Source organism: Trichomonas vaginalis, chromosome II (genome assembly GCF_026262505.1).
Source record: "Trichomonas vaginalis G3 chromosome II, whole genome shotgun sequence".
In the NCBI taxonomy this organism is placed as follows: Eukaryota; Parabasalia; order Trichomonadida; family Trichomonadidae; genus Trichomonas; species Trichomonas vaginalis.
Window position 1 is genome coordinate 25,295,896 of NC_067204.1, and position 27,985 is coordinate 25,323,880.

The following is a 27,985-nucleotide window of genomic DNA, read 5'->3' on the forward strand; positions in this document are numbered from 1 at the left end:
ACCCTTAAGCCTTAAGGGTCGCCTCTACTATCCGTTTTTACAGGCGTGAATTATCAATATTGTTCTAATTTTATATGCATATTTTCCACTTTGTATTAGATTTTGGATACTCAGATCTAGTCACAGTACTTTTATATATGATTGTGATGTAAACACTATTAAATATTTGAATCATAATTGCTTTGGAGAAGAAGTGTAATGCACCACTTACGCCCCTACTGCATGACGCTTCACCCAAGTTGTCAAAAATTTGAAGTAAGTGCAGCCTTAAATTCTTGATAAAAAATGTTCATAAAAATAAAAATAATAAAAAAAATTTAAAATTCAACTTTGAAAGTGAAAGGACCAAATCCGTATGTCAAATCAGTTCTAGACTCCAGGATATCAAACGTCTTGCACTTTTGAGCCTTTTCCTGTGATCTCCTGAAAATCAAACCGTTCTTTGGAACGAAATCATGAACAGTTTCAACTTTGTAGCGATCAGAAACTCTGACTAAATTGTACTCGAAATCATCGCAATTTGAGAAAATTACTGATGCATCAACACCTGTATCATCTGGATATTCGTAGAAACCGCAGTCTTTCGTGTAATACAACAAGTGCATCAATAATTTTGGTGGCAAGTATTGCTGTTCCAAAGATGCGATGAAACCATTCTTCTCCAAATCTTGATACAAATGGAATTTAACCCACATCTCAAGATCCATTGGTTTGATGAAATTGAAGATGTCTTGGGGCAATGGTTTCTCGTACTTCGACAACACTAAGTTGTGCTTGATAGTAAATGGATACTTGTACGATTTCAAAATAATTGTAAGTGTGTTGTTTTCAAGTGTCACTTTTTCAGCACGGCAATTTTCAAATGTCACTTTTTCTGATTCAGTTTGTCTTATTTTTACGATAACTTTCTTGTCTTTGATGAATTTCTGGTTGCCTTCGCCTTCGAACTTGATTTCGAAGGCATCTTCTGTCATCTTTGTTGTCACCTTTGTCTTGAAGCTGTCAGAACCGTTTGTCAAACCACCATCATCGTCAATTACAGTGAAAGATGTTTCTCCGCATGGGAAGACCTCGAAAGTTGCTTCCTTCTTGTCCTGCAATGGAACCAAACCGCCAGCTCTCACAAAAAGTGGAATTGTTGACAGATTTCCGTAAATCATGTGCCAACCACCTTTGTACTGTCTTCCTGTCTGGTAGTCGAACCAGAGGGAGTCATCTGGCAACCAGACTGCGATGAACGAATGTCCTAAATCCTTGTCAATTGGATTTGTAATTGGACATGCAATGATATCATTGCCGATCAAAAATTGAGAAGGACAGTTATAAGCGGATTCACTTTCCTGGTAATCATAGTACATTGGCTTAATGATTTGATCACCGAAGGAAAGTGAGTAGAAGAGAGGTGTGAGTTTGCAGTGGAACTGCATTGCTTTGATTGCGAGTTCTTCAATGGTTTTCTCGTATCCCCATGGAAGTCTTTCGTGGAAAATGTTTCTGTTTGAGTGCATTCTCAATATTGGGAATAATGCACCTGTTTGAACCCATCTGAGGTACAATTCGCCTGTCTCGTGTCCGCCGTAGTGGCCGCCAATGTCATGTGACCAGTAGTTGAAGCCAATGTTGGCAGCAGTGCTTGTGAAATATGGTTGGAACTGTAATGATGACCATTCAACAAAAGTGTCGCCAGAAAATCCGATAGGATATCTTTGGCCACCTAATCCGCACCATCTTGAGAGAATGAGTGGTCTTCTCTTGCGTCCGTTGTCCTTGAAGTGCCAGTTGTTGAGAGTAATGAGTGGATCAACCTTTTCGTCGTTTTGTTGTTGCCAATCAATCCACCAGAAATCAACTCCTTGTTCTTCAAGGGGATGGAGGACACAATCGAAGTAGTTGGTCATGAATTTAGGATCTGAACCACAGAATTTAACTGGTTCTGGTGGTGTTACGCCCATCCTTTTCGCCATCTTTTCATATTGCATCTCGTGGCTCTGAATTCCTTCCGCTGGATGGAGATTCATTGTAACTTGGAGGCCGCGCTTGTGTAATTCGTCAAGAAGGTTCTGTGGATCTGGAATTAATTTCTTATTCCATGTATAACCTGTCCAGCCGTCGCAATGCCAGTCCATATCAATGACATAGACGGAAAGAGGTATATTGTGCTTGATAAATTCGTCGGCAACGTTGATCATTTCTTGGGAAGTGTATGGCCAGTATCTGGACCACCAGATTCCGTAGGCGTAACGAGAAATGATTGGATTCTTGCCACTCATCTGTAGGAAGTCATGGAGACAGACTTTGTAGTCATGATCATATCCAAAGAAGTAGCAATCGATTTCTGATGTGTTCGGTTGAACAGAACCATCTTCAAAGATGTATGCTGACTTATCTTCATAAAATGTAAAGCCATCACGTGAGATTAAGCCAGGTCCGAGTGGGCAAGAGCCTGTGACCATATCTAATGTACGAATTGTTCCGAAAAGATCTTTCTCTGGCTTTGTGCCAAATTTCCATGCAAATTTTTCTGCAAAAATTTGGAAATTCTCCTCATTTGGTTGGCATTCTTTACTTTTGGCAATCAAAGTCAAAGTATCTGTTTTAATTGTTAGATGCTCATCTGTTGGAATGCTTTCAAATTGAACAACAGGCATTTTACGATTTATAAATGATATTGTTGCTTGATCTACAAATTTTTTCTCAGAATTGTATTCAATACGTATGCACCTATTAGTAAGCACAGTAATTCTGTAGTTTCCCCACTGTACGATCGACGCTGGGTCGGAAAGAGGTTCAAAATTCTTGCTCATTTATCAATTGATTTCACTTGACGATATTAATCGTTGTGTTTTTATGGAAATATAATTTATGATGCAAATCATAATATAAGTAAAATAATCGTGTAAATTTTTGCCACATTTTTTGCATTCAATTATTTCTGACGATAGTGGATTTTTTTGAGTAGGGGTAATTTTAGCTAAAAGCGACACGCTTGTAAAAAGTGACACACCCGTGAAGGGTGTGATTACCGATCGGTAATTTCGACAGTTTAGAATTTAAAATTTTTTATGGAACTGTTGCGAGTTTCATAAAGAATTTAAGGAATATAAGCAAAGATTTGAATCAAAATCTTAGACCTAAGCCGATCGCTTCGCTCGCGGCTTTCTTTATTATTTTAAATTTGCATATTTCCATCAAAAGTTCATAAGGTAAAAAATTTCGTTTATATTATTGCAAAATAAAATCTTCATTATCAAAATAATATTAAATGATAATATAATATAATTTATAAACAACTATTATTTAATAAAGTTTAATTGCCAAGGTTCATCTAATTTTTTGATTTTTAATGTTTTATGAATTTTATTTATCATGTATATATCTAATGAAGATTATATATGTAGAAGATAAGTACCTTAATATGTACGTAAAAATTAATGAAATTTATTTTGAATGTAGAACCGAGCAATTTTCAAATTTTGTGCTTTTTTTGAATTTTCTCGATACCAGATAAGTTGTGTTGGCTAAATAATATATGGATACAATGTGTCTTATAGATGAATATATGCACAAAGTTTAAGAGGCCATTTTCTTTCAGAAACCGAGATTTGTGAATTTTTTCAAATTTTGTGCTTTTTTTGATATTGAAATTTCATTTCATTTTTTTGATGCATATCGATGCACCATGCGAACTTAAAGAAAGGCTATCTTATATAGATGCTATGAAAGCTGTCATTGATAACGAATGCCATGCAGGTTGTCCATATCAATTAAAAAAAATCCAAATTTAGGGGGAACAAAATTAAAATTCAGGTGCAGTGCAGATAAATGTGAAGCATGTATCTCATTTCTAAAGGATGATGAAGAATATATCCTAACAGAATATAATGGAACACATAATCACAATCAAATCAAAGATGAGACAAAGAAATACCACACATTATCACAATGCTATCGTCGGGTACTTATTAATTTTATAAAACAGGGGGTGATCCGAAAATGGCTCAAATTGAATGCGACAAAAAACTTGATCTGGATGATCCACTTAACAGGCCATCTTTTTTGAATGCATCTTCAGATCAAATGAAAACAATTCAGGAAAAAGGAAATAAAAAGATCAAAGGTATTCAAAAGTACGATGATAATCAATTCAAGTCAACTCAATTATTTAAGGGTATCAAAGAACAAGAGTCACCAAAAGATTTAATTTATTTCGATGTCGATAATTACAACAAACCAAAGAAATTAATCTTTTATTATGCTTCTTTCAAATTTCTGGACATAATCAAAATTGTGAAAGAGCATTTTATTGATGCAACCCATTCATTACTTGAATTTAAAATGTTGTTTTACATGATATCAGCCAAATTTCCAAATACACATGCATTCCCAATTTTTCAATTTGTCGTTTATCCAAACACTTCAGAAAATATTGCATTCTGTCTCAAGGCATTTTTTAACTGGGCAAAAGTAAAACCAAAATATTTTATGTCAGATTGTGCACAAGAAATCGAAAATGCGATTATCAACTCTTTTCCAGAAGTTATCCTTCATTGGTGTGCAGTTCATGTAATGAGGGCGTTCAGAAAAAATTTGAAAGATTATGCATTTGAGAGTTCAGACAAATTGATATTAGATACAAAAATGAACTATCTTGCATACGGCAGAAATGGCAAGAAAGAATGGATTGAACCAACGTTCAAAAAAATTCTGGAAATAGCCGAAAAATTCCCAGAATTTTCAAAATACATACAAAATCAATGGATATCAAACCAAGAAAGATGGACAGCCGCTGAAAGAGATGAAAATTTAGCTCTCACAAATAACATTTCAGAATCGATTAACAAAAAAATTAAATATTACTACTTTGGCGGAACAATTTTCATGAGATTTGATCGATTTGTGATGAAATTAATCGATTTTATCGTTCCTTCATTTTATTACAGAATTTCTCAAGATATAAGGCTCAGAGACAAAATTCCAAATCCGTTGCCATCTGAAAAAAAGCCAAAAAAGTCTACAATCAGACTGGATACAGAAAAATGTATAATGCTCACTGATAAAATTAAATCGTTAATAGTTAACTCATCAGCAAACTTAAATACGCTTCAATTGGGTTTAGATGACCTACTTGATAAAGTTGTCAAGGCAGCAAAGGTTCAAAAACGAATGACCCAGTATTTTTCGAAATTAAGTATCCCAATGGAAATCAAGCTTAGTATTCTCACGCAAATTACAGAATTTGGATGCAATACCCCTCAATTCATTGTTGAGAATGCCAAGTCTTTTCAAGATAAAATTATTACAGATTTCCACCTTCAAATTTATACAACATTATAAAAATTTATGAATAAAAACTTGATATAAAATAACATTTTTATTTTTACTAAGAAAAAAAAGGTTTTTGATAATAAATTTATTTTATTTCGAAAAAGTAGCAATAATCGTAAAAGGGTATTGATAGGCTTGCTAAAGTAACTAATTTTAGCTGTCAAATACTTTTGTATTTTGAAGTAAATTAGTATAAATTTGTTTTTACTTTTATTTCGAAAAAGTAGCAATAATCGTAAAAGGGTATTGATAGGCTTGCTAAAGTAACTAATTTTAGCTGTCAAATACTTTTGTATTTTGAAGTAAATTAGTATAAATTTGTTTTTACTTTTATTTCGAAAAAGTAGCAATAATCGTAAAAGGGTATTGATAGGCTTGCTAAAGTAACTAATTTTAGCTGTCAAATACTTTTGTATTTTGAAGTAAATTAGTATAAATTTGTTTTTACTTTTATTTCGAAAAAGTAGCAATAATCGTAAAAGGGTATTGATAGGCTTGCTAAAGTAACTAATTTTAGCTGTCAAATACTTTTGTATTTTGAAGTAAATTAGTATAAATTTGTTTTTACTTTTATTTCGAAAAAGTAGCAATAATCGTAAAAGGGTATTGATAGGCTTGCTAAAGTAACTAATTTTAGCTGTCAAATACTTTTGTATTTTGAAGTAAATTAGTATAAATTTGATATTATTTTAACTCCCTTTGAAAACCTCAATTTTCCATACAGAGGGAACGGGAATAGCATCCAATATTCCCTGAGAATGGTTGCGCATTCTCAGTTCCCTCTATATTTCGAACGAAGCTCTCATCGGTCTTTTTTTTAATACTAAACTTTTTTTTTCCTGTCACTTTTAGCGAAAATTTGGGTTTGCCGATTTTTTTTCACTTAACATGACATTGTAACAGATCATATTTAAATATGATAATTAAATTTACATTATTGAATACCATTTTTTTATCATGTTTGATTGTGAACTTGATGAAGAAAAATTCTTTATCAAAAAAAAATATCGATTTTGTAGATCTAAATACTCAATAATGTCTAACATTACACTGATTAATACGAAAAATATAATAAAAATATTCAAGAGTAACGCTAAGTGGTTCACCAATCAATTGACTGTGAGAATTGCTATCGAATCAAATTTCGTCGTGGAATACAAGTGAATTAGTAAGTTATGTTAAGGATGTCAATTCGGAAAATTGTTTTCGTTTTAGGAGAATATAATTTTCCGTTTGGAAAATTTAAAAAGTGAGACGCGCAGGATTCGAACTTTATTAAAAGTTGATTTAAATATATTCTAGTGTGGAATCTAAGGATAATATCATATTTAAAATAAGAATATACGAGTTTAGGTAGTTTTATTTTTTCGATAAATTTGAGAGCATGTACGTTTAGGGCATCAAAAGTGTCAATTCGCTCAGCGAAAGCTGAGCTAGCTTCGTTCTCGAAAGAATAGGGAAGGAGTGAAGGAGAGTCATACAGATATTGACACATTCATATCATTTCAACAAATTTTGATCAAATTGAAATTCAATGAAATTCAATTCACTTCATATCCTTCAGTCAGTACATTGACATCCTTCTACATCACAATTATAACTCGGGCATCAATAGTTCTACAACTAACTCAGAAAAAAACAAGATTTTTACTTCCAGCTTACAGCTTTTAAAAAGTTTCGATGATAAAAATCACTCTACTCTTGTTTATAGATATGTGGTGATAGTAGGTAAACATATTCTTATCGATTTTAATAAAAATATTTTTACGAAAATCTGAGCCAATTACAGAGTTATTCATAAAGTCCATGATAACTGTAATTACTTCATCTTTGTTTTATATTTGAATAAACAATTTAATTTAAATTGCATAATATTTTTTGGTTGAAAGACAGGAAACTTAGTTGAGTTTGTATTATTTTTATCGTTTAATTCATCGTATCAGTGAGTGATCCAGATATTTAAGATATTTAGAAAAAAATTATTATTTTGATTAACAAATTTTAATCAAAATAGCAAAAATCTGTTTGATAGCTGTAAACAAACAATAATTTTTATTTCAAGCAAAATCACTTATTTTCATCTAAACGTATAAAATTGTCAATTTTATGAAAATAAATTGAAAATCTCATGAAATGTAAAGGAGAGTAATATTTTTCAATTTTCTTTTTTTCTTTGTCTCAAATATTTTCTGTTGGGAATTTTCTTGTTATCAAAAAATAATTTTAATATTTGTTTATTTCATTACATACAATAAAATTTTAAAAACTCTATTTCTTCACAAGAAAATTTTTTTCCTTCATATGAAGAAACATTTTGTTCTCCATTTGATACTGAGTCTAAATCTCGATTTTTGAATTTTCTTCTTTCCAAATTTCTTTTTTCCAAATTAGAAGTTTAATTCAAATTTTCAATAGTTTATATATTTTCTCAAACCGTCTCAGATTTTCTCACTTTTTAGGGATTTTCTCTCAAAATATACAAAAATAGTAATATCAATACATGTGTCTAATATACTTTAAAAGCATCTTGACAAAATTCAAAAACGAAGAGTTCTTCTCTCCAAATTTTTTTCAAAATCAAAAAAATGAGATAAAAAAATACGTTTGGGAAATTCATTTTTAGCATTTTAGGAATTTTCTCACTTTTCTTCCAAATTGACATCCTTAGTTATGTTTGTTTTAATAATATTTTTATAGTTATCCAATCTTCAATCAATGAAAGATTCTCGGAGGGTTCTGTAAACTGGATATATTTAATTTAGAGGCAATATTATAATAGAGATAATAATTTATGCTCATATTTATAGTTATATGGCTCAACTACTGATTTTCAAAAGAAATTGATCGGAATTCATGACAAAATTCAAAATTATTTACTTGTTCGATATCAAATATAGTCCAAATATCTTTGAGGCATATATTTTTTTAAACAAGAGTAAAAAACCCAACGTTAGAAATTGGAGATGTGTTATCGTAAATTTGAAAAAAAAACTTCTGAAAACTATTGTATACATTTTGGGGTGATCGTTGAAGTTAATCGTAACTCTAAATGGAGATAAAGATAGGAGAAAGTTGGAACTTCATTTCCATATTATGAGAGACCTTGAGGCTTCAGAGGAAATATGATTAGAACCAACTATGTGTGAAAGATACTAAGGTTAAACATGAATTTAAGATTGAGAGGAAATACCATCAAGCTATTCAAAATTTTTGTAAACTTCACAAATATCCTGACTGAATTGAATTATTAATTTCAACAAAAATTGAACAATCATGGGAAAATTATGAAGCTCGATAAAAAGAATACCATAATGGTAATATTTAGATAAATCTACAACAAAACCGAAAATAATAACAAGATAATATAAATTCTTTCTGAATTAGATCAAGAAATTCTGGATAGAATATTTCTCAATAGGGTTAATTTGAGGAACATTGACATTAAGATCCTTCTTACTACTAGTTGCTGGCCTGTTGCGTGACTCAACTCGTTCAGCTGAAAGTATGAAACCTTCAATAGTTGTGACTTCAAGACCTAGACCAAGACCTTTTCTAACAATAGTGTTATATCTGTTCTTAATGTTGTTACGCGAGCGTGTTGGGAAAAATCTAACTAGTAATTCCCACTTCTTTCCGTATTTTTTAACTTTATGGAAGAGGAGTCTATCTTCATCTTTACTCCAAGGACCTTGTGAAAGCCTTGGACTAAGGTAATTAGTCCATCTTTCTCTGCATTGTCTAGATGATCTTGTTCCTATTTGACGACTTAGATATTCCCATTGGTTTTCACCGTACTGTTCAACAAGTTTCCTAAGAAGATTATCTTCTTCTTCGGTAAACAATGTTCTGTACTGAGTTGGTTTCTCATTGACGGAGAGGTTGGATTTAGAAAGCATGTTCTAATAATGTCACATTTTGCTTTCCACAAGTAATTTCAGAATTTTCCCGTAACTACATTCAAACCCTGTCAAATTTCAAGCCACTGAATTGAGGGTGAATTTCGGTTTGTCAGAAATCCCTTAAAACCCAATCAAAAAATAAAAATTTACAATACCCAATCAAAATTGGAACTTTTAAAAATTTCAAATTTAGACAATCTTATTACGAGTACAATTTCGCAATTTAGTTTACGTTTCATTGAATTTCATGGCTGAACACTTTTGTTATAGAGCGAAAATAGATTTTTTCGGTTTTCTCTTCAAATAATTGAAAGAATGATACTATTATAGGTTTATTATATTATATAGCATATAATCATGCTATAGCCGAAAATTATAAGTTTTGAGAAGATTGAATATAACACAAATAAATTTGAATGTAAGTTAAATTGCTTGTTGTTTTTAATAGATATTTAATGAGAAATCCAATATTGCAAAATTCAAATTGAATGATTGAAAGAACAGAAAAAGTCATTCTTTTCAATTTCGAATATGTTTCATTGTATTTATAATTATATGGCAAATAAGATATTTAAACTTGATTTTTGAAGGAAAATTCACAAAATTGAATAAATTCAAATAATTTTATTCAAAAATAAACTAGTTATTTCAGTTTAATACTAATTATCTATTCAAACTACAAAGTTTGTAATTTAAAATATTTTGTGAGATCAGATTGAATTAATTCAAGGTTCTTTTCAATTAATATTAATGACTATATTACGCATTTTCGAACATTCTAAACCAAATATATAAAAATGGGAGACGAATGTTAAATTTGCTAGACATGGGGGAGTTGTCTGCAAAGTTTTAGCTCTTATCTCTAACAAAAAATTAATTTTTAAAAAAATGACCGAATACGTTTCACAGCGAGAAAAAAATAAAAGGCAAGATAGAATTTTCTAGACATAAAGAAGTTGTTTACCGAGTTTTAGCTCTTATCTCTAACAAAAAATTAATTTTTAAAAAAAATGACCGAATACGTTTCACAGCGAGAAAAAAATAAAAGGCAAGATAGAATTTTCTAGACATAAAGAAGTTGTTTACCGAGTTTTAGCTCTTATCTCTAACAAAAAATTAATTTTTAAAAAAATGACCGAATACGTTTCACAGCGAGAAAAAAATAAAAGGCAAGATAGAATTTTCTAGACATAAAGAAGTTGTTTACCGAGTTTTAGCTCTTATCTCTAACAAAAAATTAATTTTTAAAAAAATGACCGAATACGTTTCACAGCGAGAAAAAAATAAAAGGCAAGATAGAATTTTCTAGACATAAAGAAGTTGTTTACCGAGTTTTAGCTCTTATCTCTAACAAAAAATTAATTTTTAAAAAAATGACCGAATACGTTTCACAGCGAGAAAAAAATAAAAGGCAAGATAGAATTTTCTAGACATAAAGAAGTTGTTTACCGAGTTTTAGCTCTTATCTCTAACAAAAAATTAATTTTTAAAAAAATGACCGAATACGTTTCACAGCGAGAAAAAAATAAAAGGCAAGATAGAATTTTCTAGACATAAAGAAGTTGTTTACCGAGTTTTAGCTCTTATCTCTAACAAAAAATTAATTTTTAAAAAAATGACCGAATACGTTTCACAGCGAGAAAAAAATAAAAGGCAAGATAGAATTTTCTAGACATAAAGAAGTTGTTTACCGAGTTTTAGCTCTTATCTCTAACAAAAAATTAATTTTTAAAAAAATGACCGAATACGTTTCACAGCGAGAAAAAAATAAAACTGTACACTGATTTTAATTTTCATTTCCAGTCACTTTACTTATTATTTTTTCTTTTTTTCATTTTAGTTATAAATTATTTCATAATACGTTTATTTACGTTACCATTTTCTTTATTCTTTTGAATTCCATACTAGACACTTATAGAATATTTTGATTGTTAACGTACTTCATTAGAATGAATCCTTACAAAGGGTATGTCGATCGAATTTACCTAATTGGTATTTCCAATCAGATTGAAGAAGGTAAAATGACATGGGAAGAAGCTTGCACCCATGTTCCCATCGCCCCAACCCTTCAATCAAATGATTTCAAATATTTAGATGTTTCAAAATCTTTTTTACAAAATCAATTTAGCTTACAGAATATCCCATTGCCTAAAGGCAAGAAAGGTCGTAGGGTCAATCCCTACGACCAAATCAAAGCTCTTGCTGTGATACATGACCACTGGGCCTTTCCCTGTGGTCAAACAAAACAATGGAAACGTTTGAAATTACAACAAATTGATGTATCTTATAGAGAAGTACGCAGATACTTCAAAGAAAATCATTTCACCAAGACGCGATTAGAGCATGCCGGGCCAGAAACAGCAGTAAGATATTGGGCGCTTTCACCCAATCTTATCTGGCACGCAGATGTTCATTATTTTAGGGGTGTTCGTGGCCAGTATATTTATGGCATAATCGACAATTTTAGCCGCAAAGTCCTAGCGTGTATACAAATACCAGATATGCTGGCAGCGACGACAGCGAACGTTGCGGCTTCCGCCTTCATTGAATTTGGCGCCCCTTATTGTTTCTGGACCGACAACGGTTCAGAAAATAGGGGCGCCTTTCAAGATCTACTTGATCTTTGGGGCGTCCAATGGCGGCATACAGACTCTCATTCTCCCTACCAAAATGGGAAGATTGAGAGATTCTGGCCGACATTGGAGCGCTGCCAAAGCATTCAGACTATTCCTGCCTTTATTTGGGAGTACAATAATAACACACCGCATGAAGATCTCCTAATTAATCCATTAACTGGAACAAATTACACGCCAAATCAAATGTATCAGCTGAAACCGAAATACACAAATGCAGATACAGAAAGGTTGTGGCAAATATGGGATACAGATACAGGCATGACTGCTGTTGACACATTCACAGCGTAATAATAAACATAATTTTTTAATTTCATTTTTAACAAGTTTTTTTAAATGTATGTAATGAATAATTCATTAGAATATGATAATGCACATTGTAACAGAATAGAACAATCACCAAATTTTTTTTGAAATTAAAAAATAAAAGTAAAAAGTATAAAGTAATCTAACCAAAAAAGATATTTAAAAGAATTTTGGAAAAAACAGAATAAGGATAATGATATTATTTTAGATACACAATCGATGTACTGAAGAATAATCCGGTAAAATGATGATATAAAATTAGATTATTTTACAAATAGCTAAAAGAATAAAACTATAATATAAAATAAATGAAGTTTAATGAAACAATAAAGGTTAAATAAATAATAAAGATTTTTATTTTATATCAGTATTGAGAAGAAGTAACAGCTGACACTTGGTAGACAACTTCTTTATGTCTAGAAAATTCTATCTTGCCTTTTATTTTTTTCTCGCTGTGAAACGTATTCGGTCATTTTTTAAAAATTAATTTTTTGTTAGAGATAAGAGCTAAAACTCGGTAAACAACTTCTTTATGTCTAGAAAATTCTATCTTGCCTTTTATTTTTTTCTCGCTGTGAAACGTATTCGGTCATTTTTTTAAAAATTAATTTTTTGTTAGAGATAAGAGCTAAAACTCGGTAAACAACTTCTTTATGTCTAGAAAATTCTATCTTGCCTTTTATTTTTTTCTCGCTGTGAAACGTATTCGGTCATTTTTTTAAAAATTAATTTTTTGTTAGAGATAAGAGCTAAAACTCGGTAAACAACTTCTTTATGTCTAGAAAATTCTATCTTGCCTTTTATTTTTTTCTCGCTGTGAAACGTATTCGGTCATTTTTTTAAAAATTAATTTTTTGTTAGAGATAAGAGCTAAAACTTTGCAGACAACTCCCCCATGTCTAGCAAATTTAACATTCGTCTCCCATTTTTATATATTTGGTTTAGAATGTTCGAAAATGCGTAATATAGTCATTAATATTAATTGAAAAGAACCTTGAATTAATTCAATCTGATCTCACAAAATATTTTAAATTACAAACTTTGTAGTTTGAATAGATAATTAGTATTAAACTGAAATAACTAGTTTATTTTTGAATAAAAATTATTTGAATTTATTCAATTTTGTGAATTTTCCTTCAAAAATCAAGTTTAAATATCTTATTTGCCATATAATTATAAATACAATGAAACATATTCGAAATTGAAAAGAATGACTTTTTCTGTTCTTTCAATCATTCAATTTGAATTTTGCAATATTGGATTTCTCATTAAATATCTATTAAAAACAACAAGCAATTTAACTTACATTCAAATTTATTTGTGTTATATTCAATCTTCTCAAAACTTATAATTTTCGGCTATAGCATGATTATATGCTATATAATATAATAAACCTATAATAGTATCATTCTTTCAATTATTTGAAGAGAAAACCGAAAAAATCTATTTTCGGTCTATAACAATGGCTGAACACTTTTGTTCAAATGCAAATAAGATAATATGTGTCACCAATGTAGTTAAATCATTTTGGACGGACTTTTGAGTTTAATCATAATCCTTCATTGTTTGATATCTTCTCAATTGATTGTCATTGAGAAAACAAACCTTGCATTGTATTATGCTTTAGTTCACGATTCCAGAGATATAATTTTGGGATAATATTATTTCATTTTTTGAAGATTCAATTTGATGAACTGATAAAATCAAAATCACTTGACATAAGTTTTGGATCGAGACATACAAACGATTTTTTAAATCTGGTGATAATAATTATATCACCTTGAAACTTTTCAATGGTTTCCGAGTTTTCTAAGCTTTTTCAGCCGATGAAATTATGTTTCGAAAATTGTTTAGAGTATGTTGGTACTATTAATTAGGTTAGAATGATATTATGAAGTTCCGTTGCATATTTTGAGAAAGATATAGCAAACCGCAAAAACAAAGAATAAATGTCTCTGCAAAACATAAATATATTCATTAGACGATTCACCTTTTGCAAAGTTAGATTCAATTAACCCTATTCGTCTAAAATTTCAAAAACTTTACTATATCGAATGAGAACTTAATTCAGATCATATTTTCTTGCCTAATTAATAAATACAGCTGATAAATACCATAAAAGTATAGTTTTGAAGAAAGAAGAGATTTATCTTTAGTAAGCACAAAAAAAACTTCGTCAAAACTTTATCGAGTTTAAAGCACTACTAGTTTGTAGTCGATTAAGATAAGGATTTCGGATAGTGAAGCAGATTTTAATCTGTTTATTGAGATAAGATACTTAATATGATTTAAATAGTTTGGTATGTTTTATAAATTAACAGTATGAGAAAATGCTAACTGACATTAAGATTTATTTAGTAAATGTAAAAATTGGATATTAATATTTCCATTTCTTGAAGGTTTTTTTGACTTAAATCTGTTATACTCGCACCAGAAACATCGATCCTCTTTGGTTCATTTTTCCAAAAATTGTGCAAATTGCTAAATATGTTTGCAAAATTCTAGAGCTTTACATTGATTTTTACAAAATTGATTTTTTTTGGAAATTTGAGGTTATTTTTTAATTAATTTTATTTTTCTGATGAAATTAGGCATTAATCAAAGATTTTAAAACGATAAAACAACTCTATTTTTCAAATAATACATTTTTTATTCAATAATTTCACGTTTGTATAAAAAACAAAATGATCGGAATCAAATTTATTACTTTTAATCAAATGTTTAGCAATTCAGTATGTGAAGAGAAAACGTTTGACAAAATCTTACTTGTATTTATTAATAACTGCAATTCATATACGATGATTTGTATTTGCACAGTAAATTGTATGATTATGTGAATTAAGCAAATATATTTTATTCCATCACTGCAATTTTTGGATCAATTAATGTTCAGGGCTGTAAAACAAACAAGCTAAGTACATCAATATCTAAAATTCAAACAAGAGATACAACACCTTATTAAATGGGCCGTAAATTTGTAGCCTATTGCAATACAATTCATGAGCTTCTCGCCAAAATGAAGGGTTTGACTTGAAATAAAATCATCCTTTTGAAATAATCTAAAAAACGCTACCAATAGTAAATAAGCTTGATGTGGTTGCAATACCTTGGAAAAGGAAATGCATTGATGTAATTCAAGTTGAAATAGTTTTTATTAGAAATTTAACATGTTTAACAGCTATTCGAGTAGGTTCTCATCGAATTTCTAACTTGGAGAATACTAATGTATGATTAATTGGAGAATCAGAATTCACTTACTGACATGGATTGAGCAATTTTATGATTCATCTACGTAGTATCAGAGCTAGATGATAGTATGCAGGAATATCGGACAATATTTTGAGGATTAGTGTTTATAGAATCCGATTTGAAAAATTTAGACTATGCTCTTAAAGTAATAGCAGCCCAACTTCGTCAAGAAACAAAAGTATTTTAATCTTTTCATGAATTGTGATCCATATGCAACATGTATAGAAAAAGTATATTTTGAGAAGCTGTTCTTTATCAAATTAACACAGAATTCTTTTCCATCTTATACTAATGAAGTAATCCAAGGTCTTGGGTAGATATGTATTGTTAAATTTACTGGAGAATGTAATTTATTTTAAGGTGAGAGTATGAGATGCTATTAAATTTCACGCAGGATGAGAAAGAAATAATTATTCATTATTAAGGAATAAGGGTTTCGTTTTGCTAAAATTGTCACTTTTATAGCATATTTGTTTTTGGATGTTTTGCGAAACCAAAAAAAAAACTATGATATACAATGTGTGTGTAAAGAAAATACTTTATTTACTAGTTAAAAACTCATTTGGTATTGATCAAGTTATTTTTTCTGGATAAGATATTATATGGATAATTGGATAGAAAATACAATTATATAATCTTGTACCTGGTTTAATTAAGCTAATTGTCATCAAAAACTTGTAATTTTTATGAATTTCAGATTTTCTTTTCATTACTGCTTTTCTTAATAGGTCAAGTTCTTATTTACGTTATAAAGTATGATATTTACAAATATCAAGTTATCGTGTTTTTTGAGAAATTATGAGAAACAAACAAAAATGAAAAAGATAGGAATAGCAATGAATAGTGATGTGGGTATAGAAAATGTAAGAGATATGAATGCAAAGCAATCAGTATTTAGGACATTGACCATAGATTTCGAAAAAAATGCTGCATATTGAGCGAAAACTATGATTATATTATAAGGCTGTCATTTAAAGCATAATGAAACTATTCCCTTTTCATTTTAATCGAATAAGATAGTAAAGATTTTTGAATTAGCTAGAAACTGATGAGATGTTTTCACAAATCAGATTTTTAATCTCTATAATGCATAATTCACTCAATATCTCAATTTTGATATTGCGAGATATTTTTGCTATCGGTTTCGCAATTTTGACACAATAGCAAGAGGGTTCTATAAGCATTATTATCAACGTAGAATCTGAATATCATATCAGAAAATGTCGCAAATCTGACATTTACCCGACCAAATAGCAAAAATAATTGAATACTTTTCGCCAAAACTTTAAAAATCGATAAAAATATGAAATATAGATATTAAAGAGACTTTTTATATAATATTCATAAAGATTTTCCAAAAATATGATACCGCAAAATTAAAAAAGTGACGTCTTGAGTGGAGTCAAAGGTCGAAATTGCTAGCTAAATGTTTTTTAGCGAAATTGCGTATTGTACGTTTTTTTCACAAAACGAAACCCTTATAAGGAAAAATGAAAAGATTGCTCTCTCATTTTTTGAGAGAAAAGTATTTTTTGAATTGATCGTCAAAAGATTGTTTTCAACATTGACAATCTGCACCTTTATATTAAAATATTTTAAGATTCAGAAAAAAATATTTTGAATACTGTTATTTCCATTGAAATTTTCATTATGACAGAGCAAGATATACAGACTGATGATTTGCAGATTTGCCCAATATGCCATAAAATGCGTCATCTTGGAATATTAGAAACATGCACAAAATGCAAAACAGAGCTAATTCATGATAAATCAATTTCAAATGCAGGTTTTTGTCCTATTTGCGAGCCTTTAATACCAAATCAGATTCTCGAAGAATGCTCACTAGCAATTGCTCAAGCAGCACCTGAAGAAATTGGCTGCACAATGTCGTCAAAAGAGAAAAAAGCAAAGAAGTATTATAAATCAATGAATACATGGATAGATACAATAGAAGAGTTGAATGATATAACAAATGATTCCCCCATTCCAGATGATAATATGGAAGCAAGTTGTTGTATAAGATGGGCCACTTATATCTCTTTTATAGCAAATCTCCTTTTGCTCGTTGCAAAAATTGTGGCCGTAACATCTTCTGTTTCATACACAATTATTTCATCTGTTACAGATTCTGCCCTTGATATTATTGCAGGAACAATCATATCATGCACTGCAGCCCATTCGACTTTCACACGAGAAGATCTTGATAAGTTTCCACTTGGTAAATCTCGAGTTCATGTTGTAGGAATTCTTATTTTCTCGGTTCTTATGGCAGCATGTGCAACATATCTCATATTACAATGTATATTATCCCTCATTGGCCACCAAGTACCTGAAAAAACAACCTTATCGGCGATTGTTATTATGGGTGCAACAATTGCAATCAAATTGACAATGGCAATAGTATATTATCTTCTTGGACATCCAATTACTAAAACCCTTGCAGAAGATCACAGAAATGATGCAATTACAAACTCTTTTGGATTGTTTATGTATTGGGGATCATCAAAAATTGGTTGGTGGATGGATTCAGCAGGTGGTATTATTCTATCATGTTTCATTGTTTTTTCATGGACAATGAATGCTATAGAGAATGCAAAGATGCTGCTTGGAAAATCCGCTCCACCAGATATAATAAGATCAATCACTTATGTTGCTGCTCATCATCATCCTCTAATCTTGTCTGTTGAACAAGTTATAGCATTTCAGGCTGGTCCTTTGTATCTTACTGAGCTTCATATCGTTGTTCCGGGAAATCTTCCATTGGAACTTGCTCATTGGATTGGAGAAAGCCTACAATTGAAAGTTGAAAGAATGCCATATATTGAACGAGCGTGGGTTCACGTTGATTGCGAATCTCATAATGAAAATGAACACGTTCTTTTTATGAGAGCATCAGGAAAACTTGAGCAAGAACCCCACGTCGAGCACAATTCAGTTGAACATAATACTCAAGATGCAAATGAATAATACACAAGAGTTCTTTTTACTTCTTCAACTTCTTGCTTAAGATTATCTTAGATGAATTACTCTTTCAACATTGTTACATACACTACCTCTATTATTTAAGGTCAATTTTAATTTTTGAACATCGAAATTGATAATTTTGAAATATCAAAATCTATAACATTATCAAATTGTATAGCAATTATATTAATTTATAACTGTTCATTTCATTCCAGCTTTGTTTTTTTAATAAATTTTCAATTAAAAATATCCATTGATATTCAGAAAGGATTTTTTGATGGATTATCTTAGAATGTGCTTGAATTATCATAAAATATTTATTGGTTTCATTAACCAAAGAAGAAATTAATTAATTATTATTGAATTTCATATAACATATTTCATAGAATAGAACAAGTTTATTTTGTAATAAACAGAAATTCATCAAAAGTGACAGCTCTCAATTTTTTGACATTTGTAAATTCTAAATTGAATGAGAAAAATGAAATAATACTAAGCATAATACAATATTCTAGATTTAATTATAATTAGGAAAAAGTTAGTTTTGAGAGTACTTTTCATAGGCATATAGAATGAAATCTTCTGAAAAATAATATCACATAAACTCATATTATTTTCTAATATATAACTATTTTATATAAAAATCAAATTCAATGATCTTAAAAGCGAAGGATAAACCTCAAAATTTACGAATATAATGAGTGGAAATATAATGCTTATCTATCATAAAACCATATGAAATATTAATTTTTGCTTTACGCCTAATTTTTGACGACAATTAGCAAAAAATGTTAAATGTTAACACTCAGTCCATTTGAATATGAAAAATAAAATTGACTTTGATTAAATGTTTTTATTTATCATGCAATTCTTCTTGCGACCAAAGATTTGAATAAAAGTTCAAAAAATAAGATAGCTTAAAAAATAATATACGGTAGTGTTTACTAATAGATGAATAGTATATAAATTCTATTAAAATGGATTTGATCCAAAAAAAATATAAAACCAAAAATAATTGTTATAATTTAAATGAAGAAGTAATTTAAAACGATTTTATTTATGATCAAATTTTATATATTTTTTTGGATCAAATCCATTTTAATAGAATTTATATACTATTCATCTATTAGTAAACACTACCGTATATTATTTTTTAAGCTATCTTATTTTTTGAACTTTTATTCAAATCTTTGGTCGCAAGAAGAATTGCATGATAAATAAAAACATTTAATCAAAGTCAATTTTATTTTTCATATTCAAATGGACTGAGTGTTAACATTTAACATTTTTTGCTAATTGTCGTCAAAAATTAGGCGTAAAGCAAAAATTAATATTTCATATGGTTTTATGATAGATAAGCATTATATTTCCACTCATTATATTCGTAAATTTTGAGGTTTATCCTTCGCTTTTAAGATCATTGAATTTGATTTTTATATAAAATAGTTATATATTAGAAAATAATATGAGTTTATGTGATATTATTTTTCAGAAGATTTTGTGTTCTTCTTCAAAATTTTATTTTTTTATTAAAAAGAATCTTTACAAAATATACATTTACTTTAATTAATATTTAAAAACGTGCTCTATCAAAAGTTCCAAAAATTCAATATTTTAGCTTTTCTGATGTGTCACTTTTGATGAATTTCTGTTTACAACAATTTCATCAAAATAAAACATGACAGCTTGGTATTTAAATATAATTCAAAAAAAATTAAACAGTTTTAACGAAATTTCCAGTGTTCAATCTAAATTATGATGAAGTACCAAGATCATTTATTAATTTCACAAATTCATCAATATGGAGATTAATTTTGAGAGAAAGTTGATACATTTTTTCCCAAAATAATTTGAATAATTTGTGAAAATATTTCAAATCCGGATGAGCTCATCTATTTAGCATTAACAGACAAATTGGATCCTTTTATTCATCCATACTTCGCTTACCTTGATTAATTTTTTTTATGAATTAGATTACTTGATTAAAAACAAAGATATTGGGGGTAAGATCACAATATCATATACTTTTTAATATTACAAGGAATAGCTCTCAAATATGTATCTAATGCTTTCAATTAATTTAAGGAATTAAAGAAGTTGGTATTTATGATGTCATATCTCTTCTATGTATCTTAAAGCTTAATTCAATTATTCATTTTGCTCATTATGATCGTAATGCTTATTTTTGAATTTCGAAACAAATTTTTTCAATAACATTTGAAAATAACTGACACTTTTATCTGTTAACAATTTTTTCAAAGGTTTTGTAAGATGTTTTCGGAGAGAATTTCATTTCTAACATTATGGATTTATTGTTATTACGCAATATTTTTTAAAAAGATTTTTGATTGTGCTATCGGAATATCATTCAATTATTTGTATCATGTCTCGTATGCAACAGACAGGAGAAATTTTAGAAATGACATCCAAACTTGCCTCACCTGAGCAGAGTGATCGCGATTTTGCTTTCAGCAGGCTTGTCACACTCGAAGCCCAGAATGTAGAGTGTGTTCAAGCTTATGCTAACTTTTGTGGTTATCGCTCTTCAGATCCAAAGGCAGAGATTCGTACACGACGCTTCATTGGCATCTTCAATGAGAGATACTTGGAAGCTCAACCCCAAATTTCAGATTTGGCCATTTCACAACTTCTTAACGAGTTCGAGAAGCCAGATCCACAACTCAAGGGTATTATTGTACGCCAGATTGGTAGACTTATTAATGATGGAAATGTCGAGAGACTTATTCCGATTGTAATGAGAGCCTGTTCTTCTGATGATCCATACGTAAGGAAGGCCTCTGCACTTTCTATTCTTGCTATCCATCAATCACGTTCATCATTCCTCGAAAAATATAAATTAACTGCACAATTAAAGCGTTTAGTTGAAGATTCGAATCCTAATGTTGCAGCTAATGCTGTTTCAGCACTTAATGAAATCAACCAAACTCGCGATACTCCAATTTTCGAACCATCATTTTCAACAATTAACAATTTACTTGCATCCATTGACCAAACAACAGAATGGGCTCAAGTACAGATCCTAGATTATACCTGCAATTACAAGCCAGATAACGCCAATGACGCTCGAGGAATTATTTCTCGTGTAACATCTCGTCTTTCACATGCAAATGCAGCAGTTGTCTTATCAGCAATCAGATGTTGCCTCCAGATGAACATTTACATTGACGATCCATCTAAAGTCCGTGAAACACTAACTAGAGTTGCTTTACCATTAGTAACTTTACTTAATAACACAGCACCAGTTCAATATGCTGCCATCAAGTCCATCTTAATCTTATTACAGCACTACAAGAGACTTTTCTCAAGTGAAGTTTCGATCTTTTTCTGCAAATTTGATGATCCACCATACATCAAATTGGCCAAGCTTGACGTCATTCTTACACTCTGCAGTGCCGCAAATGTAGGAAAAGTACTTGAAGAACTCTACGATTACGCTCAACAAGCTGATGTTGAATTTGTTAGAAAATCTATAGCAGCTATTGGTAAAATTGCAATTACATTCGAAGCAGCAGCATCTTCATGTGTTGATAAGATTGTAGCTTTAGTTGACAACAAAATTGAATATGTTGTTCAGGAATGTATCGTTGTAGCGGCCGATATCTTCAGAAGATATCCATTCCAGTATCTTGGAATCCTTTCCAACATTTGTGGAGCTTTGGGATCGAAGCTTGATGATCATCGCGCAAAAGCAGCAATGGTATGGATTATTGGCGAATACGCCGATAGAATTGGCAACGCTGGTGACTTGTTAGATGCCAATTTTATCGATGATTTCCTAGAAGATACTCCTGATGTTCAATTAGCTGTATTAACTGCAGTTTTCAAGTACTTCTTGGTCAACCAAGAGGATGCTCAGGATATGTTCCAATCAGTAATTACTATGGCAACATCCCAAGTTGATAATCCTTCAATAAGAGACAGAGCATTTCAATATTACTGGTTAATCTCAGAATGTAGCGAATATGCTCAACAGGTTATCATGCCAGAACAAAAGCCACTCATTAAGGCTGAACTATACTCATGCGATGATGAATTGGTCAAATCATTAATTCCAAATATCGGAACTTTGGCAGTTTTATACAACAAGAGACCAGAAGAATTCGTTGAAAATGTCAAGATCATGACATCTATCGGTGATGATTTTAACGTTGTCTCATCTGGTTTTGAACTCCCAATTGTTGTTCAAGGAAAGTCGACAAACTCACTGGAAGTTAGAGGATCATTGATTATGATAGGTAAAGAGTCACAAATAGCTCTCAAAATCACAAATTTCAGTGAAAATTCAGACCAAATCAAAGATATCGCGTTCAACAAGAACATTTTCGGATTTGCACCAGAGCAAAACAACTTCGCGAAGGATGTTCAGTCCCAGAAATCGATTTCTTTGACAGTAACAATTGGCTTCGATGCAAATTACATGGAAGGTGCTAGACCAACACCTAATTTGGACATTGCTATATTGACTAACTCACCTCAGCCATTGATATTCTCCGTTCCAATGAAACTGGAGACAATTTTGGTTACAGATAAAGATGGCGGCAAATTTACACGCGAAGAATTCGTCAAATTCAGGCAATCTCTTCCTCCATCAGCAGAGTTAACAACATCAGTTGATAACGCAAGAGTTGACTCAATTCCTGTATCTAAGAACCAGTTAAATTCCAAGAGATTGTATTTCAATGCGAAAAAGGACACAACTGCTTATTTCTCAGGAAAAACGATCAAAGGCGAAAACCTTGTTGTTTTCCTTTCTTTCTCTGAAGGAGGAAAAGTTCAAGTTGGAATCAAGATGAGTGATTCAACAGTAGCATCTGTTATATTAGAACTCGTCAAATCTATTATCCAATAAACATATATTTCTTTGATTTTTTTTAGTTAATTCAATAATTTTATTCATCCTATAGTTATCTATACATCATAAAATTACACCATCCTTATTAAAAAAAATTATAAGGGTAGTAATTGAGTAGTTTAAGACAAGGTTCTTCGGAGACCTCTCATCGACTGAGAGAATTCGGAAGAACATTGTTCAAATAGAGTGATTATTCATCCGTGTACCATTATGGGCTATGGAACAGTTGTGTGGCAATTTGAAAATAAAAATATCTAAAAAAGATTGACTTAAAAATAAAATCCGAAACTTTTTCTATTCAATATTTCATAGACATCGGGTGAACTCCAATTCAGAGAGCTTAAAAATAAAAAAAAAGAAAAAAAAGGTCACTTTTTAAGGATTATTTCTAAAAAATCGTGCCACTTTGCAGAAAAATTTTAAATGAAATTCATCTTCGAATATATCAGAAAAAGTAATTATATATTTGCACCATGTGAAATAAGAAGTTCGGCTGTTGCTTTACTATTAAGTTGTGTTGCTATATGAAGAGCAGTTTCTCCATTTATATCTTTTTCATTGATATTTATACCATGTGAAATAAGAAGCTCGGCTATTTCTTTTCTGTAATAAAGTATTGCAATATGAAGAGCGGTTCTTCCTTCATTATCTTTTTCATTGATATTTGCACCATGTGAAATAAGAAGTTCGGCTGTTGCTTTACTATTAAGTTGTGTTGCTATATGAAGAGCAGTTTCTCCATTTATATCTTTTTCATTGATATTTATACCATGTGAAATAAGAAGCTCGGCTATTTCTTTTCTGTAATAAAGTATTGCAATATGAAGAGCGGTTCTTCCTTCATTATCTTTTTCATTGATATTTGCACCATATGAAATAAGAAGTTCGGCTGTTGCTTTACTATTATAATCAGCTGCAATATGAAGTGCTGTTTCTCCTTCATTATCTTTTTCATTGATATTTGCACCAAATGAAATAAGAAGTTCGGCTGTTTCTGTACTATTATTATATGCTGCAATATGAAGAGCGGTTTTTCCAGTTTTACCTTTTTCATTGATATTTATACCATGTGAAATAAGAATTTCGGCTGTTTCTTTTCTATTCTCATATGCTGTAGTATGAAGAGTGGTTCTTCCTTCATTATCTTTTTCATTGATTTTTATACCATGTGAAATAAGAATTTCGGCTGTTTCTTTTCTATTCTCATATGCTGTAGTATGAAGAGCAGTTTCTCCATTTATATCTTTTGCATTGATATTTATGCCATGTGAAATAAGAATTTCGGCTGTTTCTTTTCTATTCTCATATGCTGTAGTATGAAGAGCAGTTTCTCCATTTATATCTTTTGCATTGATATTTATGCCATGTGAAATAAGAATTTCGGCTGTTTCTTTTCTATTCTCATATGCTGTAGTATGAAGAGTGGTTCTTCCTTCATTATCTTTTTCATTGATTTTTATACCATGTGAAATAAGAATTTCGGCTGTTTCTTTTCTATTCTCATATGCTGTAGTATGAAGAGCAGTTTCTCCATTTATATCTTTTGCATTGATATTTATGCCATGTGAAATAAGAAGTTCGGCTATTTCTTTTCTATTATTATATGCTGCAAAATGAAGAGCGGTTCTTCCTTCATTATCTTTTTCATTGATTTTTATACCATATGAAATAAGAAGTTCGGCTGTTTCTATGTTACCATTATATGCTGTATAATGGAGAGCGGTTTGTCCATCATTATCTTTTTCATTGATGTTTGCACCATTTGATAGGAAATATTCGCACAGAGATGGAATATTAAACATTCCAGAATTAATAAAACATTTGTTAACATCATTAGTTTGATCGAAACAAACTAAAAATGATTCAAGATTACGATACCATCCACAAGAAAATAAATCAATCTCTATATTGTATTCATTCATCAAGAATGCAACAAAGTCAATGTTGTGTGAAATAATTGCATATTTCATGCATTCTTCTTCTGGTGTTTGATATTTCAAACATTCACTCATAATCTCTTGATTTCCGCCTAAAAATGAAAATTCAAGACATAATTGAGTTATTTCTGAGCTGAATTTAGTTCTTAAGAACTTAAAACAATCAACTGCTCCATGATAACAACATAATTCAAGTAATGAATATCCTTTTTCAGAATCTGGATATAAACTACTTTCAAGTTTTTGATCTTCATCAAATTCATCTCTTTCCGTGAATGAAATGAATCTTTCTATGTCATTATACATAATCGATCTGTAAATAGTACTTTCTGTATGAATATCCAGATTTTCTGAGTTAATTTCTTCGAAATTGGCAGATTTGTCTAATTTTATTCCATATTCTTTGTAAAACAGGAAGTTTGAAACAGAGTTAACAAAGTTCACCTCTGCCACATGATAATCATCAGATATGAGTTTGGCAAGATATAAATATGACTTTGTATAGCGATTATTATACGGAATGATATATAAAACATCTTCAATAATCTTTTTAGTGGGTATTTCTGTGAATCAATTAACTCTGTTTTGAGCATTTTGTAAATTTCTTTTAATTCTTCTTCTTTGTCCGTTTTCAGTTGATACAACGCAATAAACGAATCAATGTACTGCTTATTGATACTTCGCAGTTCGCCGTATTTATTTGGATGAATGTCTTGATCGGACATCAATAATTTTTTAAACGGACATATCTTCATTTTAACATGTTAACATCTTTTAAACTCATTAGAAGAAACAAATATTCTATTAGACATGCGAAAATCAATGATCGGAAAGATTTCGGAAATAATTTCAGATCCAATTTAATTAAGCTTATAGGTATTAATTGACACAACAACAATAGAAAAGTCAAAAGCAATAGGATTTTCATCCAATAAACATAGTTAATTCAATAATTTTATTCTTCTAGTTATCAATACATCATAAAATTACCCAGAATTGAAATATTTTTAATAACAAAACATTTTATGTTCTATAAATGCAATTAAATATTTGCTTGATTCAATATCAATGCAAGAATAAGGAAATTCTCCATTGTTGGCTGTGTGAAACACTGATATTATAGAATATTCTTTTAATGATATTGAATCATGTCAATATGATATTATGACTATTTTTTATCGATTTATGGCATCAAAAGGAGTGGGGGACAAACTCGCCCATTGTCACTTTTCATTAACCTTAAACTTGTAATTTTCATTATTTTTAATTAACCTTATTTCTTTCCCAATTCCTGATTTATTTTATTCACTTACTATTAAAAGTCACATTTTAATAAAATATAATAATTTATTTATAGCATTTTTTACTATACTGTAATAAAAAATTAATTATAATAAATTAAATGTTTATTAAATCAAATGTTTTCTTTGCAATAATATTTTTAATGTTGAGTAAACAATGTTGGGATCAAGTGTATCATTTTTCAGACCTTTCTGAACAGCTTCAAGCATACTGATGCATTCGACTTTTTTAAATTGTGTCATTTCTTCGAAATCTCTTGTGACTTTTTTGATAACTTTAACACTTCTCTCTGAATCCAGACCTTTAATTTGCAACTTAATCAGGAATGAAGGAACAACACTGGAATATAACTCGATGACAAGTTCATCGAGTCGAAGATTTGGTTGTACACCACTTGTATGTGCCGGATACCATTGTGTCAAATTTTTTCTGAAATTAACTTTAAAAGTACTAAGTAAGATCATGAGATATAGCAATATATGTTTAAACCAACTTATATTTTGGTTGTACACCACTTGTATGTGCCGGATACCATTGTGTCAAATTTTTTCTGAAATTAACTTTAAAAGTACTAAGTAAGATCATTTATTTTTGCATAATATAATGCCAATATGGTTTCTTTTGATTTTATTTCATTTATAAGCAAATCAGATTTACCCAAAAACTCCACTCCATAAGCGTTCATTTGCTAAATTAAAAAGTGACAATGGGCTAGTCTGTCCCTTTCTCGCATCAAAAGTGTCATTTTTTTATAGTGCATCTCAAAAAGACATCAAAAGAAAAATCTCAAAATTAACATCAAATTCATTTCTTTAAATCATGCACTATAATGGTATCCATTAAATTCCCAATATTTCGAAATAGAGAAAAAGTCGAAGTCCATTGCTTTCTTTCTTCGATGGAAGCATAATTGTTCTAAATGGTGTCCAATCCAAGGTATACAACACTTCATCAAATCCCCGCAAGCTTTATTTTGAGTACCCGTGCAGTGTTGCGACCGATTGTTATCCCTATGAAATATTATTTCGTCGAGGCATCTATTTACTAGAAGTCTGGGGTGCGCAAGGTTGTAATGTAACTAATAACAAACATGGCCCTTTGATAGAAGGTGGCACTGGCGGCCATTCCGCCGGTGTTTTCATTGCTAGAACCGATAGATTGCTTTATCTCCACCTTGGAGGAACTTCGAACACGACTCAAAACTATCTGGCGACCTATAATGGCGGCGGCGCAGGCAACAATGATGGCGATGGTTGCGGTGGCGGCGCCTCTGATTTCCGAACTGAGAAAGGCGCTTGGAATGAAAACTTTGAATTCCGGATCCTCATTTCAGGGGGTGGCGGGAGCCCATATGGAAATGACTACATATATTATGGGGGAAAAGGCGGTGGCCTTAAAGGTGACTTTGATTCCACGAAAAGATCTGCAATAGGAAACCAAACTGGCTGCGAAGGTCCTGCAAACTCGCAATGCGGCAAACTCGGTATCGGTAAAGGA

At 30.5% G+C, this 27,985-nt stretch overlaps 7 protein-coding genes across 7 annotated transcripts, besides 8 other annotated features; 4 read left to right on the forward strand and 3 right to left on the reverse strand.

Annotated features, from left to right (window-relative positions):
* Positions 1 to 8: part of a mobile genetic element that runs on past the window's edge.
* A 290-nt stretch (positions 9 to 298) lies between these two features.
* On the reverse strand, positions 299 to 2,816 carry TVAGG3_0607180 (glycosyl hydrolase; the record flags this gene model as incomplete). The annotated part of the gene is made up of 1 exon (XM_001582621.2): positions 318 to 2,804. The coding sequence occupies one exon, from the start codon at positions 2,802 to 2,804 to the stop codon at positions 318 to 320; it is 2,487 nt and encodes an 828-aa protein (XP_001582671.1).
* A 137-nt stretch (positions 2,817 to 2,953) lies between these two features.
* Positions 2,954 to 6,195: a mobile genetic element.
* TVAGG3_0607200 (MULE transposase domain-containing protein) lies at positions 4,336 to 5,334 on the forward strand (the record flags this gene model as incomplete). Its single annotated transcript, XM_001582620.2, has 1 exon — positions 4,336 to 5,334. One exon carries the CDS (start codon positions 4,336 to 4,338, stop codon positions 5,332 to 5,334), a length of 999 nt encoding a protein of 332 aa, XP_001582670.2.
* Positions 6,196 to 8,705: 2,510 nt separating the features above from the next.
* Positions 8,706 to 9,221, reverse strand: TVAGG3_0607210 (RNA polymerase II transcription regulator recruiting protein; the record flags this gene model as incomplete). The annotated part of the gene is made up of 1 exon (XM_001582619.2): positions 8,706 to 9,221. The coding sequence occupies one exon, from the start codon at positions 9,219 to 9,221 to the stop codon at positions 8,706 to 8,708; it is 516 nt and encodes a 171-aa protein (XP_001582669.1).
* A 267-nt stretch (positions 9,222 to 9,488) lies between these two features.
* Positions 9,489 to 10,326: a mobile genetic element.
* Positions 10,327 to 11,173: 847 nt separating this feature from the next.
* TVAGG3_0607240 (uncharacterized protein) lies at positions 11,174 to 11,694 on the forward strand (the record flags this gene model as incomplete). The annotated part of the gene is made up of 1 exon (XM_051239909.1): positions 11,174 to 11,694. A coding segment is annotated over one exon (521 nt), but the record flags the coding sequence as incomplete, so codon positions are not given.
* Positions 11,174 to 12,145: a mobile genetic element.
* Positions 12,146 to 12,783: 638 nt separating this feature from the next.
* Positions 12,784 to 13,624: a mobile genetic element.
* A 3,438-nt stretch (positions 13,625 to 17,062) lies between these two features.
* TVAGG3_0607260 (cation transmembrane transporter protein) lies at positions 17,063 to 18,395 on the forward strand (the record flags this gene model as incomplete). Its single annotated transcript, XM_001582618.1, has 1 exon — positions 17,063 to 18,379. The coding sequence occupies one exon, from the start codon at positions 17,063 to 17,065 to the stop codon at positions 18,377 to 18,379; it is 1,317 nt and encodes a 438-aa protein (XP_001582668.1).
* Positions 18,396 to 18,782: 387 nt separating this feature from the next.
* Positions 18,783 to 18,819: a mobile genetic element.
* A 1,179-nt stretch (positions 18,820 to 19,998) lies between these two features.
* Positions 19,999 to 20,036: a mobile genetic element.
* A 699-nt stretch (positions 20,037 to 20,735) lies between these two features.
* TVAGG3_0607290 (adaptor complex subunit beta family member family) lies at positions 20,736 to 23,269 on the forward strand (the record flags this gene model as incomplete). The annotated part of the gene is made up of 1 exon (XM_001582617.1): positions 20,760 to 23,246. One exon carries the CDS (start codon positions 20,760 to 20,762, stop codon positions 23,244 to 23,246), a length of 2,487 nt encoding a protein of 828 aa, XP_001582667.1.
* A 438-nt stretch (positions 23,270 to 23,707) lies between these two features.
* Positions 23,708 to 25,492, reverse strand: TVAGG3_0607300 (ankyrin repeat and SOCS box-containing protein 4 family; the record flags this gene model as incomplete). The annotated part of the gene is made up of 1 exon (XM_001582616.2): positions 23,708 to 25,492. The coding sequence occupies one exon, from the start codon at positions 25,490 to 25,492 to the stop codon at positions 23,708 to 23,710; it is 1,785 nt and encodes a 594-aa protein (XP_001582666.2).
* An 892-nt stretch (positions 25,493 to 26,384) lies between these two features.
* Positions 26,385 to 27,217: a mobile genetic element.
* Between the last annotated feature and the right edge of the window lie 768 nt (positions 27,218 to 27,985).